The sequence below is a fragment of the Scomber scombrus genome, chromosome 17, assembly GCF_963691925.1.
Source record: "Scomber scombrus chromosome 17, fScoSco1.1, whole genome shotgun sequence".
Classification (NCBI taxonomy): Eukaryota; Metazoa; Chordata; class Actinopteri; order Scombriformes; family Scombridae; genus Scomber; species Scomber scombrus.
This window is the reverse complement of record NC_084986.1, coordinates 10,927,278-10,940,326: the sequence shown is the minus strand read 5'-3', so window position 1 is coordinate 10,940,326 and position 13,049 is coordinate 10,927,278. Positions and strand designations below refer to the sequence as shown.

The window sequence follows — 13,049 nt, the reverse complement described above, 5'->3', positions numbered from 1 at the left end:
AGCCCGCAGCCCCCAGACCGAAACCTTATATAGTAGGGAAGATTTGGGTAATGTGGGACACTTTTTCCCATTCTGACTTGTTTACCTTATTTACACATGAATCCAATACATTATATCAACACCTAATGTCATTATGAAATCCCTGAGATGTTTCCTTGTTAAATTAGAAGACAATTTTTGGATATTGTACTCAAAAGGAACATGGCACTTATATTAATATTCCTCGTGCCAAATCGTAATGTGGGAAACTAGTTTTTAGGCTCAGAAATACTTTGATTTACACAAAGCAACCTTATATCTGCCCAAACTTTCTGAATGTGCGTACCCATCATTTTTAGGTTAAAAAACTAGTAGCCTGTATGTTCACTCGTGTAATTTTAAACAATATAACTTACACAGTACGCATATACTAGTTAGCTTTAAAATAGTTTGAATAGAAGAAGAGATACATGTACTACTGGAGCTTAGTTGTCCCACATTAGTCAATGTCCCATATTACCCTAATCCACCCTACATTATTTTTGAACATTTCATAAAAGGGTGTAAACTACTTTTTTTATTCACTCAAAAAGCGAATAACGTTTGGATATTCTTACAATAGGCTATAACTTGCATGTAGTTTTCCCTTTTTCAGAACTTTACTGGCCTGTAGACTATACACTCACTGGCTTCTTTATTATGTACACCTGTGCAGTCTAATGCAATCCAATACAACAGCTCTGCTTTAAATACTACTTTTATGAAGTTTATACCTTGTCAGTTATTCCTGGCATTGTCAAAAAAGGTGATAATTCTACTTTATGTTTATTATTGAGGTTGTAGTGGGTGATGGTGGTGTACTAGGTTGCATTATATTGAATGGTGTTCCTAATATTTTGTCCATTCCATTAATATACATGAGGGGGGGCAAAATATTAGGAACACCAGTCAATATAATGCACCTCATTACCTTATGAAGTGGCCGGTGCCTGTATACCAAATTCCTTTTTTTTTTTAGCTTTATTGGAAGAAGACTGCAAGTTTAGAACACCTTGTGCATACAACCTGTATCTACAATCTAAAAGACGACAGGGGGACTAAAGGTCAACGATAAAGGCTTAAAGGTTTATAATAGAGACAAACATTTAAAATAATAAGTTCCAACCTCTGAACTTGACAGTTTCACATTCATATATATTTATCACTATAGTCCTGTGTACTTCCTTATTATTCATTGTTCTTTATTCTTTCTATTGATGCTTTTTCTATTTTTGTCCATCTACTTGCTGCTGCAATAATGTAAATTTCCCCACTGTGGGACTAATAAAGGATTATCTTACTTCATCTTATCTTTAAATGCATATATTGTATGGCTTAAAGTGGTTTAACTTTTTTAAAAGCTTTTTGTTTGTGCTTTTGTATATTGAAGAAATGTTTGATTACACAGTCATCTCTTTTTGCTTAAGAAATTGGATTTTTGAATATAACAATTAGTTAAAATGTTAAAGCAAATTAATTAAATACAGAGATTCCTGTTCTACAATCCAAATGATTGTCTTCCTAAAGTAATGTAAAGTGAAGGTATATAAGCAATCATGACAATTTCCTCAACAGTTTACTTGTATGCAGGCCCCACATGAGGCCCCAGTTTTTCTATATTTAAAGCTGTTACAGTGAAACTGATTAAAATGACATTATGTAGGAGGTTACACAGGAAATGTGTCAGTCATCTTTACAAGGTTCCTGAAAATACCCTAAACCATTTGAGTAGGCTACTTCTTATGCTGAAATGTAATCATAAGACAGTTTAAAATGGTAATGATGCAGTTCTTAAACGTTCAAAAGGTAATTTACTTTATCATATCGCATGCTTAAACATAACACCTGTTTGTTGTAAAGTTTTTTATGTTGTTTGACTGTAAAGATCATTGAGGCCTACATGGTGAGGCTCTCTCTTTATAGGCTACTGAAATGACAATTTAATTATACGTAATTGCTCTCATTATATCCTACTCCTACATGACATAACGCCTCAGTAATCAACAGCGTGTGTGCTATATATATATATATATGTTTTTAGTCAGTTTTAATAACCCCCCACCCCCACTACCCCTACCCGCCCTCTCCCGGCCCCGCCCTACTCACACACAAGCTCCACGTCACAGACTAATCATATTTGAATGAATGATACGACATGTCGGAAAGACCCGGCCGGTAACCCCCCTCCTCATAACATTAAGGGGACTATCTTTAAAATGTAAAAGCACATGTGTAATTCATGGGGCAGACTGAACATTGGAGGCAATTAATGCACACTGAAAGCTCAAATGGCGTCTACACGAGCTAATGGGCCGCTAATGGAACCTTCCTGCAGCTCAGTTTTTTTCACAGTGCGCATGCGAAATGGCGTATGGTGCGTTTGGGTGTAGTCGGAATTGTGTAAATATCACACCCACGGCAGACAGGACTTAAGATGTTTACTCTGTTTAATCATAATGGTTTGATACATTATAAATATCTGTCATACATTCGTAAAATAATTTGCAGTTTAATGATGAGTTAATAAAGTAAAAAGATATTGCCTAATTTTTTTGTCAATTAACCATTCCACATGTCTTTTTTATTGTTACGTCTCATTACACAAGTATAAGAGAGTAAAAAATGTTGGTTTCAGCTCAATAAAGGGGGGGGGGGGGGATAGTAAAAGCAAGAGTAATAGATAAGAGTATAAACAACAAGAGTATAAAGCGTATGAGTGTATGTATGTGAAGTGCAGAGTGCATGTGTCGTACCTATAATATGTGAATCTTTATCTATATATGTATATATGAATGAACAGATATATGCGCTTTGCATGTGAGTCTGACATCAGCTGCAGGCTGTTAGTGTCCATTGTTCGTCAGCCAGGGGTGGCCTGGTGGAAAAAGCTGACCCGAACCTGCTGGTTCAGGCCTTGAGGCTACAATACAGTAGCAGCTGAAACTGTTCATAGGGTGTCTGTGAGGTCTTTAATAATCCTACTTAAAAAGGGGTCCGATCAGTTAGAGCTGCTGCTATCGCTCTGTGGTTTTGACCTCATTTAACTTGTAGGTGTTACACTGTTGAACATTTTTAAAGAGCAACTTGACAGCAGCTGAGTAGCTCATGTATGCTGACCTCCACTTATTTAATGGGTCGGCTTGCTACAGTGATGTAGAAGGGTACTGCAGGGTACGTCAGTACATCATGACTTCACTGTTGGGGGTGGTCAGAGGTGCAACAGACTATAAACTTTGAACTAGAAGAACCAGTGAAACACAGCGTCAACTTGGTGTTAAAGCCCCTGAAAACCTAAAATCTAAAGTATTTCTCTAAATATTCCTGATCGTGTAGTCCGTATCAAAGTTTGAAAAAATACATCTAAGCTACTGCATTTATTTATTTATTTATGAACAGGCAATACTCATGAATTGCTACAGATGTACTGCATGGGTGTGTCTTGATCAGATTCAGTTGTTGTTTGTGAATACTCTTTCCTAACCACATCCCGCCTGCTTTAAACCAGCAATAAGAGTGCAGAGAAAAAATGAATACATAAATCTCAAATGTGAAATCACCAAATTTGTTACCACTCACAATAAGAAGCTACATGAAAAAGTTATTGTTGAAATTGTTTCTTTTATTTGTACATGGAAGTTAAATCATTTGTGCGGTTACTTTTTTTAAATGATTGATTATGTAAGAAGGGCCCCCAGGGGCTTCAATAATGGGCTGGGCGCCCACTGATATCTTATAATGGCCTGTGTGTGTGTGTGTGTGTGTGTGTGTGAGTGAGAGAGAGAGAGAGATGAACAATTGCAGCATTATATAATTGTCATTAAGAGGACAGACTTCTATATAATAATCAATATAACCAATTCATGCTTGTGAAACAGATTTGTAAGTTGTATGGCAGCATTACTATTAGTTATTTTATATATTAGAATTGGCAAATGAATAATTTTATACTTTAAGTTTTTTCTTAATACACCCTTTAATGCAACACTTATTCAGTTATTAGTTACATATCATAACAATGTTGACATCAAAATCAATGGATGAAAACAAACTAGCTGTGAGCACATCCACAAAGCCTTAGTTTGGTAGGTGCAAAAAACTATTCAACTAGACTCATGAACTATTTAATCAGAGCTCCTGTTAGCAGTGTTACAACCAGTGTTGGGGAATAACTAGTTAGATGTAATGGCGTTATGTAATTTAATTACAAAATAAATGTAACTGTTATCCGTTGCAGATACTGAAAAACAATGTGTAATTAAATTATAATTATGGATGAAAATGGTGTTGATTACAAAGGGGGTTACATCTGAAGTCAGACCTTTAAGATTTTGCTCAGGAGGGTTTTTCCCCTAATTTTTTAATTTCCAAAGTAACCCTCCCAAACCTGCTTACAATCAACTACATGTACTACAAAAACTACACTTTTTGTGTGTGTGTCTTCAGATGTCCGTGCTTCTATTCAGCACTTGAACGCAGCAGCAGTGTGTGAGAGCATTGTAGAGGAAGTGGCGGCTGATCTGGGTCCGCACCTTTTCCGGTAACACAGCAGCACCGTCCGCCACCGCTGTGACTGAACGGCTGGAAGAGAGAGAGAGATATAGAGAGAGGGAGAGAGTGAGAGAGAGAGTGAGAGAGGGAGGAAGAGAGACAGAGAGCGGCAAGAGCGGGGAGAAACGGCCCGGGGACCGGGGGATGATTGCCGCAGACGTAGGTATTTTCACCGCTGTCTATGTTACTTGGGCTTGTTCAGCTTTTCTACCCGCATTGGGAATATTTTTTCGGATCCAAAGTTGTCCTCTGTACTAACACCCCTCCCTTCTCCGGACCGCTCTTGTGTCACAGGGGGAAGAGAAGAAAGTCTGATGAATCAATGACCTTTTGAGCGCTCTTCCTCTGGATGTCCCGGTGCAGAAACGGACCGGAGATTATCGCTGCATTTGGGTGTGTGCGTGGTTTTTTCTTTTTTTTCTTCAAATAAGAAAAAACACTCTGGTTTCAAATCCATCGACAGGAATTGGCTAAGGGCAAGTGTGGACAGCCGGCAGCCAAGGAGGAAGTGGGAACCCCGGGCTTGGACAGGGCCTGATTTATGTAGAAGGCTTTTTTTTGTGTGGAGGAAAAAAGAAAAGAAACTACTACTCTATCAAATCCAGTTTAACTGAGATCAGCTGGATTTTTGGTGGAGAAAAGGCAGACTTGAAATGTGGATTCTGGAGGAAGTGTGTGCTCATCGGCTAGTTTGAAACAAAGGGGGATTTAATTTTTTCTCCTTACATCGGAGGGCAGTGGATCATGAAAATATATCCCCACCCAATTCTACAAGGGCTACACACACACTGCTCCCTTTGAATGCTCAAAGTCGCCCGCTCAGGTCAGATCATCATTGTCCTAGCTTTATTATCTGCTATCAAAACTGTACAAAAGTCACTGCCTTTTGAATATTGACACTTGTGTCAGCCCACCGCTGCCATCACGTGGAGCCCACCCCCCAGCACACATTACTGTAAGTTGTACTGAAAACAAACTTTTCCTCTTTTTTTCTCTCTCTCATTAGAGGAGCTTTAATTTCCTTCTATTGAAGTATTTATGCACAAAAAACAAGATGGGGAAAATGCTGTCAAAGATCTTTGGCAACAAGGAGATGAGAATATTGATGCTTGGACTTGATGCTGCTGGTAAAACGACCATCCTGTACAAGCTGAAGCTCGGACAGTCTGTCACCACCATCCCCACAGTTGGGTTCAACGTGGAGACCGTCACCTATAAGAATGTGAAGTTCAACGTGTGGGACGTAGGGGGGCAGGACAAGATCAGACCTCTTTGGAGACATTACTACACGGGCACCCAGGGCCTGATTTTCGTGGTGGACTGCGCCGACAGAGACAGGATCGATGAGGCTAGGCAGGAACTCCACCGAATCATCAACGACCGGGAGATGAGGGACGCCATCATCCTGATCTTCGCCAACAAACAGGACCTCCCAGATGCCATGAAGCCCCACGAGATCCAGGAGAAGCTAGGCCTGACCCGGATCAGGGATAGGAATTGGTACGTTCAGCCCTCGTGTGCGACAACAGGGGATGGACTATACGAGGGCCTGACCTGGCTTACCTCAAATTACAAATCTTAATGTCCCCCCCCTCACCCCTCACCCCTCACCAGCCTGGACACTTTGGAGGCGCAAAAAAGTAGCTGAGAATGAAAACACAAGGATGATTTTTAAAAAAAAAGAAAAAAAAGAAGAATCAATCTGAAGCAATTAATAACACGACCTCTCTGCTCAGTATATGTATCAAAGAGAGTAGCAATTATATTTTTGTTTTGGTCCTTTTTTGATAATTGTGATTTCACTTATAACCCCAGATTTCATTTAAACAGCAGACTGTTGTTTTTGGCTGGTTTTTCTCTTTTTTTTTAGTAGTTTCGCTTTGGTTCTGTAGTATTTCACTCACATTCTGTATAATCAGTACTGTTTAAGTATACAATTCTTTGAGCTCTTACTACGACTTCTTTTTCATTTCCTACTTTTTTTCGTATAATTTCTTTTTAAGGGGACTTTGGGACATGCATTTCTCTGCCCCCAGCTTAGCTCTCATTCAGTATTCTCATGACCCAGCTACATATCCAAAGGATGGGAGCAATCCCAGTCCCCTTTTTTTGAGAGGACGTAACCTGTTCATATGGATTCCTAGAAACCATTGCCTGCATCAGCATATCACCATCATGGCTCAAACTGCCTATAATTTGTAAGAATGTGTATTTCAGATATGTTAGGATTTCAAAGAAAAGAAAAAAAGAAAGAAAGAAAAGAAACTTTTCATAATTGATTGTACAATTACTGGGATGATTGAGGAAATGTGTTCGTACTTATTTCCTGTGCAGTGATTACATCCATAATGTCTACTGTGTTGGTTTGTTTGGAAAGACACTATGTGGACGCTGGATATTCACACACTGTGATATGGATATATATTTTTGTTGTTTCAGGGTCTCAATCTGTTACCACCAGTCTTATTATTATTATTATTTTTATAATTATTGCCTCTTTTTGTTTTTCTCCCAGAGCTTCCATTACTGTTGAGTATTTGTAGTTTCAGCTGCCTTAGCAGGGCTTACAGGTGCCCTAAAATCAAGACAGTTACTACGGCAGAAGGTATTCTCAATCGCTGAGTTTGCACTTTGGGGTTGGGGTGGGGATTACCAATTAGCTGGCTGTGCACATTTGATTTTCTGTGACTGACTTTTGGACCCCAGCAAGAGTTTACGGGATTCCCAACCCCCCTGTAGGTGCTTCAGTGACTGCAACCTTCCTCTTCTTCTACTTCTTCTTCTTCTTCTTCTTTTTATTCATCATCATTCTGCCTGTACACACTTAAGGTCATGCAGACCAAAACCGACTTTTTGTTAATAGATCATAGATACTGCTCTGTTTTATTTTTGTTTTTCCCTCTTTTTTTTTTTTTTGCTATGCTGATTGAAATAATAAAAAGATATATCCAGATCAGTACGGAAGTGACGCCTTTTCAATGAGCAGCTGCAACCGTTATGTGTGAGGAGTAGCAAAAGTAATATTTCACTTCTGAAAACGTCGAGCTGATGAAAGAGGAAGTGAGAGTTTAGAGCGTTAAAATGGTTGAACGGAGGACTAGTTAGCGAGCGCACGACTGTTTCCTTTTTGCACTTTGCATGTGTGAGTCACTGGCTGTGAATAAATGATGAGATCTCTGGTTTCAAAGACGTGATTGTCAGGTAAACCTCAAACCTTGACCATCAGGGAGCTGACTGTGCAAATGCCTTTTGACATTTTCAAAACAATGCCAGATAATCAAGGTAGTAAAGTGGAGTTGTTTAAAGGAACTATGACATTATAGCAATGCACAGGACTCTCCCTTTGCTGTAACCTCACATCTATCTATCTGAACACGCACACATCAGCATCAACTCTATCATAAACAGGAAATGACACATTTCTTACAATGCACGATTTTTATTGTCAAAATTTCCCGCTTCGTGATACAAATCTGACACCCTAGTGAGGTTCTGTTCATGTGCATGGCAACTTTGGGTGACTGAGAACTTGCTTGGCCGAGGATGAGAGCGGTGTCTTACTTCATGCTTGTGTAACCGCCTAGGTTAGGGTGACAGGCTCACAAAAAAGGTCTTTTCAGCCAGCCTGGCATTTTGCCCTGCGTATGCAAGTTTGCCCTAAGGCGCAGATCAGAGATCAAGCCACCATTTCAGAGCCATTCATTTTTTATTCTTTCCCCCCTGGTTTTTATCATGGCTCGCGCATTTTCAGCGCATAGGAAGAAGAAGGGGAAAATAGCTGTGTGTGTAGGGTCAACTTCGAAAGAGGCGAGTGTGAATTGTGGTGAGTGACATCAGCGTGTGAAGTCAGGAAACAGTTGAAACAGATAATAGTTGTCATGGAAATTGGTGGTGTGAGGAGTGAGTCGCCTGTTGGTGGGCAGAAACAATAAAAGTAATCGTCAGGTTCTGACTTCAAGATAAACTCAGGTAAAATACTTCTGTCATGTGGAAATCTTATTCAACTGCAGGCTTTTGGGCTGTTGCTGAACTTGAAGCAGTTTAAACATATTTTCTGTTATTTAGGGGTGACAGTTATTCTCTAATTTCCTGAAAAGCTTATATTTTTCAAATTTTTTCCCTAATATGTCACTACAGTAATGTTCAGGAGAGTCAGAGGCCTTGAATTCCTGTGCAGGAATGCTTGCCCTCTATCTCTCTGCATTTGGAAAGGCTCTGTTTGCTCATGTGGTGTTTGTTCTGTGCCTGTTGATTTGAAGTTTGACCTGTTGCTGTGCTGAAAGCAGGGCCACGCATGTGACGCGTCCAGCATGAAGGACAGGCAGTTAAACTGAGATAGACACACAAATACCACAGTCTATTATCTCTCCTGAAACTGCTGTCACTTTCCCGCTGTATATTTTTTTTGGGGGGGGGGAATTGGAAAACCTCAATTACAGGAATTTCCTGCATTTTCCGAGAACACTATTGTAATGAAACCACTATATTTGAACAGTTGAGGGCAGTGCCTCTGCAGTGTCAAGTATGATCTTGTTTGGTTATGATTTTCCACCCATGACTCCCATTGTGGATTTGGAAATTCCAAAATGAAGTCTCTCCTTTTTTCTCAAGAGGAGAAGAGAGGAGAGAAAAAATGGACATAAAGAGAGCAGTTTGAAACATCTCCTTACGTTACATCAGCGCTGAGCAAGTGAATTATTCTGCACGTCAGAGGCCTTTTGTACAGCTGTCATTGGACTCAGCAGCAGATGCACTGCACACATTGGCTAGTGTCAAATGCTGTCAGGCTCACCTGTGGCCCTCTGTTAAAGGACAGGTTTTAAGAGTTTTGTTAGGTAGAATTGTTGAATTTAACACTTTTTGTTTTGTCAGGAAATAGCTGCCTCGTGAGGTGCTGCAGACAGACAACTTTCATACACTCATTATGTTGTGAAGTGGTGGTTACACTCGTCAGATCCTGCATACACATACAATGAGACACTTCTTTCAGTTTCCTAGGAGTCTTGTCCTTTGCAGAAACGGTCACACCAGAACCTCAGATGTGATTCACTTGAAATGTGCTTCCTGCCGGCAGTCTCCTAGTGAAAGCTACTACGGAAGCACGAGCGTGTTGGATTTGAATGAAAGCCTGAGCAGACCTGCTTTCGTGTTCAGGTTCAGCCCCGAGCTCAGCCATTGTGTGACGCCGGGGGTGGGGGTGGACCAAACTATTGTACGCCTTTTGAAGGGGTTGGTTTCAAACAATACTTATAAATGGCGCTTATTGGCAGTTCCTCTGTTCCTTGTTTACTCAGGCGTTCCTCTTTGATTTTAATCTCACTTCAGTTCTTCATTCAGCGAACCAGGAAACCATCAAATACCGACATTGTCCATTTTAACATGAAGCAGTTTGTTGCTCGTGATCTCATATTCATGAAATGTGACAAGAATACCATGAACATGTGCTTTTGAGGAAATATTCACCTGATCTCCCGGTCCTGAATGAACCTGTTAGTGATGTGTGTCGTGCCACTTTGTGTCTTCTTGCTGAATGCAGTTACAGTACAAGCACTGATTGTGTTTATGACACACACGCAAACACTCATATGGTGATATCTCAAGTAGACACTCTTTCCATTATTGCTATTCTCACACTTCAGTAGCTGGCTGTCTATATCTGCCCACAGTTGTTTCCATAGAGCTGGGGAGTTAAGAGATAGTATGCAGAGGCTAAGTGAAGCATTCAGTTAAAGTCTCACCCTGCAGATCTGCTCCCATCATGTTTGTAGAATTGTGTTTAAACATTAGCGTGAATACTTGGTGCAGAAGATACTGTACTGATACTGTAGATTTGTGGAATGAGAAGTTTTGACAACATTTACAAAACATAATTATGTGGACCACCTACAATGAAGCAGGAAGTTAAACACAGTTTTCTTTTTTTCAGTAATAACTGCTGTGTGCACTTGTACTTCCCTTTAAATATACTATTTCATTTAGCAAGATTAAACTAGATTAATTAGACATCTATCATAATCTGAAGCCTTTAAAAGCCCTGTCAGTAACTATTGGCCGTTCTGGGTTAAGAATATTCGGTAAGATTGCACCCATGACATATGAAAAGCAACAATGAAATAGTTCATTACAAATCTTCTATACATAATCAAACTAACTGCTGTTCATCACTTGCTAAACATATTTTCAGAGGATGGAAGCTCATATAATCTACTTTACATCCATTTGTTTAGCTGTCACAACCCTCCCCTTACCGCCTCCCTTTCCAGTATCTCCCGAGTATTCTAACCCAGGACAGTGCGTCCCCCAGTTGCCATGGGCAACAGGACTGAAAAAATGGTGGCTCCTCCAACACATAATCCGTATCTAAGCAATGATTTAGTTAATCTTAATAAGATTCACCCATGAATTGCTTTTGTTTTCGTTGTAGTGGGAACTTACTCAAAACCACAGATTCTGATTGAAAGATTATCTGCTCCTTTCTTTAAAAGCATTTCCTGTCCAATAACATCCACTATTGACACGCACAAAGGGACTTTAGGGCTAGCTGGATGGGCCGGAGCTGCTGCTCAGACAGTCTTAGTGTCTCGGTTGTCATGGGGCCGGTTTAAACAGTGTCATAAAAGCAGCATGCCGAGTGACATTCAGCTTGCAGGCAGTTGTAAGCTTTTCAGAATCTGTCCCACATTGCATTTCCCCTCAGCCTTGGACAATGTGCTAATAATTATAGGGAGCCTGAGGCCTGTGTTTGCATTTGGCGGAGAGGTTGTGCAGTGGGAGGGATGTATGCCGCCACGACCCTGAGCAGCAGCAATGATTTGGGCTCCCAGATGTAATTAACGGGGGCTCTGCATTGAAATTCTTGCCTTTTAACAACATTTATTGCAGAAAAACAGAATCGTTACTCTATGAAATATGCAAACAAGCAGGTGGAGAGCTTGCACAAAACTGTGAAAAAGCAGAATTGATATAAGCAGATTTTTCACTTTGCTTGTGGATAAGGTTTTGCTCACAATCTATTTAAACTGCACTTTATTTCTGTATACAAAAAAAAAGAAACAGGATGTTTAGACCAAGTAGAATCTTTATGCTATATTATAATGATAAATTATGTCGACCTGAAATAAATGACAGGAAGCTGCATGATTTACTATTTACAGAGAGACTTTTCCTCTGTAAAGACCTAAACTGATGACTGAGTTCAGAGCTGTGCTTTCGTTTGTGACAGGAAGTGACATACCGTATGCTGCAATCTTCCTGTGTGACACATGGCACACCACAGAAACAGATGGACACATTGAGAAATAAAAAGATTAACAGGATATTACAGATAAGTATCATAGACTGCCTACGCTATCATGTCTCTGTTGAAGAAGTGGTGATGAAGTATTGTTATTATGAAGTAAATTATGTGTGTCAAACAGCATTGTAATTACGTGGACTGACTTTCTTCTGTGAAACTGAGAAATAGTACAGTCTGAGTTGAAGTTTAATGCACACGGGTGTCCTGGTTTTCAGTCTTGTCCTGGTTTTGATCATCTTCTGGATATGGCGTTTACATGGAACATAAGAGACCTGGTTATTTGCGTACCTGTTTACGTGATTCTAACAGTACCCAGGTTTCTGATCCTCTGTGTCCTCAACAGCTAAGCCACTATGTTTTGTACAAACAGAAAGTTGGATAAGATGTTTACATGCCTCAGTATCCTGGTTTATATCCCAGTACTGCAGGTAGCATATCCAGGTTTCAGAAAACTGGGATAAGAGCTTATCCAGATTTCAGGAACCCTGGTAACGTGTTTACCAGAATACGTCAAAACCCTGATCGTAACCAGAACACCAGTGTGCATGTAAACACACTCATTTATATAATTAATTCTCAGCTAATTCTCCCCCCTCCCCCTGCCATTTTATTTTCAGTGATGGTAAAACTGTCAACAAGTGTCACTATGTCTCAGCACGTAATAATACTTGTTGGACCCAGGTTAAAGGCTGCAATCCGCATGTTGTGTAATTATTAATAGGTCTGCTGTGGAATACTGTCAGACTGAGCAGGGAGCCAATTATTCTAAATGTCGCTCCCTCGCTCTCTCTCTGATGCCTTTTGGCAACCACCTATGTACACACTGAAACACCAAAATAGAATCACCAATACCTTTTTTATCCATATATAACACACAACACTGAGTCCAAAAATATCCCGCCACACACAGCCTTCCCACTGACTCTTACTAATGACCCGTCTGAGGAGCCATCTGCTTTTGTGTAAAGCAGTCAGCGTAGCTCACACTAGCAGCTGTGTGTGGAGCCTAGTGCTTGGGTCTTGTACATGTATGGCCGGGTGCTCCACAAAGCTCACTGATTTGTGAAAGGACGTCTCAGCTCACCAGTCAGCGTTTAAGCTGAGCTGCAGTTGTCCTACTAAAAGGCCTCATGGTAAATGGCATGGGTATCAGTTTCATTACCCATGCTGGAGCAGTGTTTCCTGT

The 13,049-nt window shown here is 40.2% G+C and overlaps 1 protein-coding gene across 3 annotated transcripts; it reads left to right on the top strand.

Moving 5' to 3' along the window:
• Positions 1 to 4,470: 4,470 nt before the first annotated feature.
• arf6a (ADP-ribosylation factor 6a) lies at positions 4,471 to 7,522 on the top strand. Of its 3 annotated transcripts, none has more exons than XM_062436867.1 (2): positions 4,471 to 5,389; positions 5,573 to 7,522. In XM_062436867.1, exon 2 carries the CDS (start codon positions 5,621 to 5,623, stop codon positions 6,146 to 6,148), a length of 528 nt encoding a protein of 175 aa, XP_062292851.1. In that variant the 5' UTR covers positions 4,471 to 5,389; positions 5,573 to 5,620; the 3' UTR covers positions 6,149 to 7,522. The 3 variants fall into 3 exon arrangements, with proteins under 3 accessions (XP_062292851.1, XP_062292850.1, XP_062292849.1); XM_062436866.1 differs by having other exon boundaries at positions 4,472 to 4,725; positions 4,861 to 7,522; XM_062436865.1 differs by having other exon boundaries at positions 4,472 to 4,729; positions 4,861 to 7,522.
• Positions 7,523 to 13,049: the final 5,527 nt, after the last annotated feature.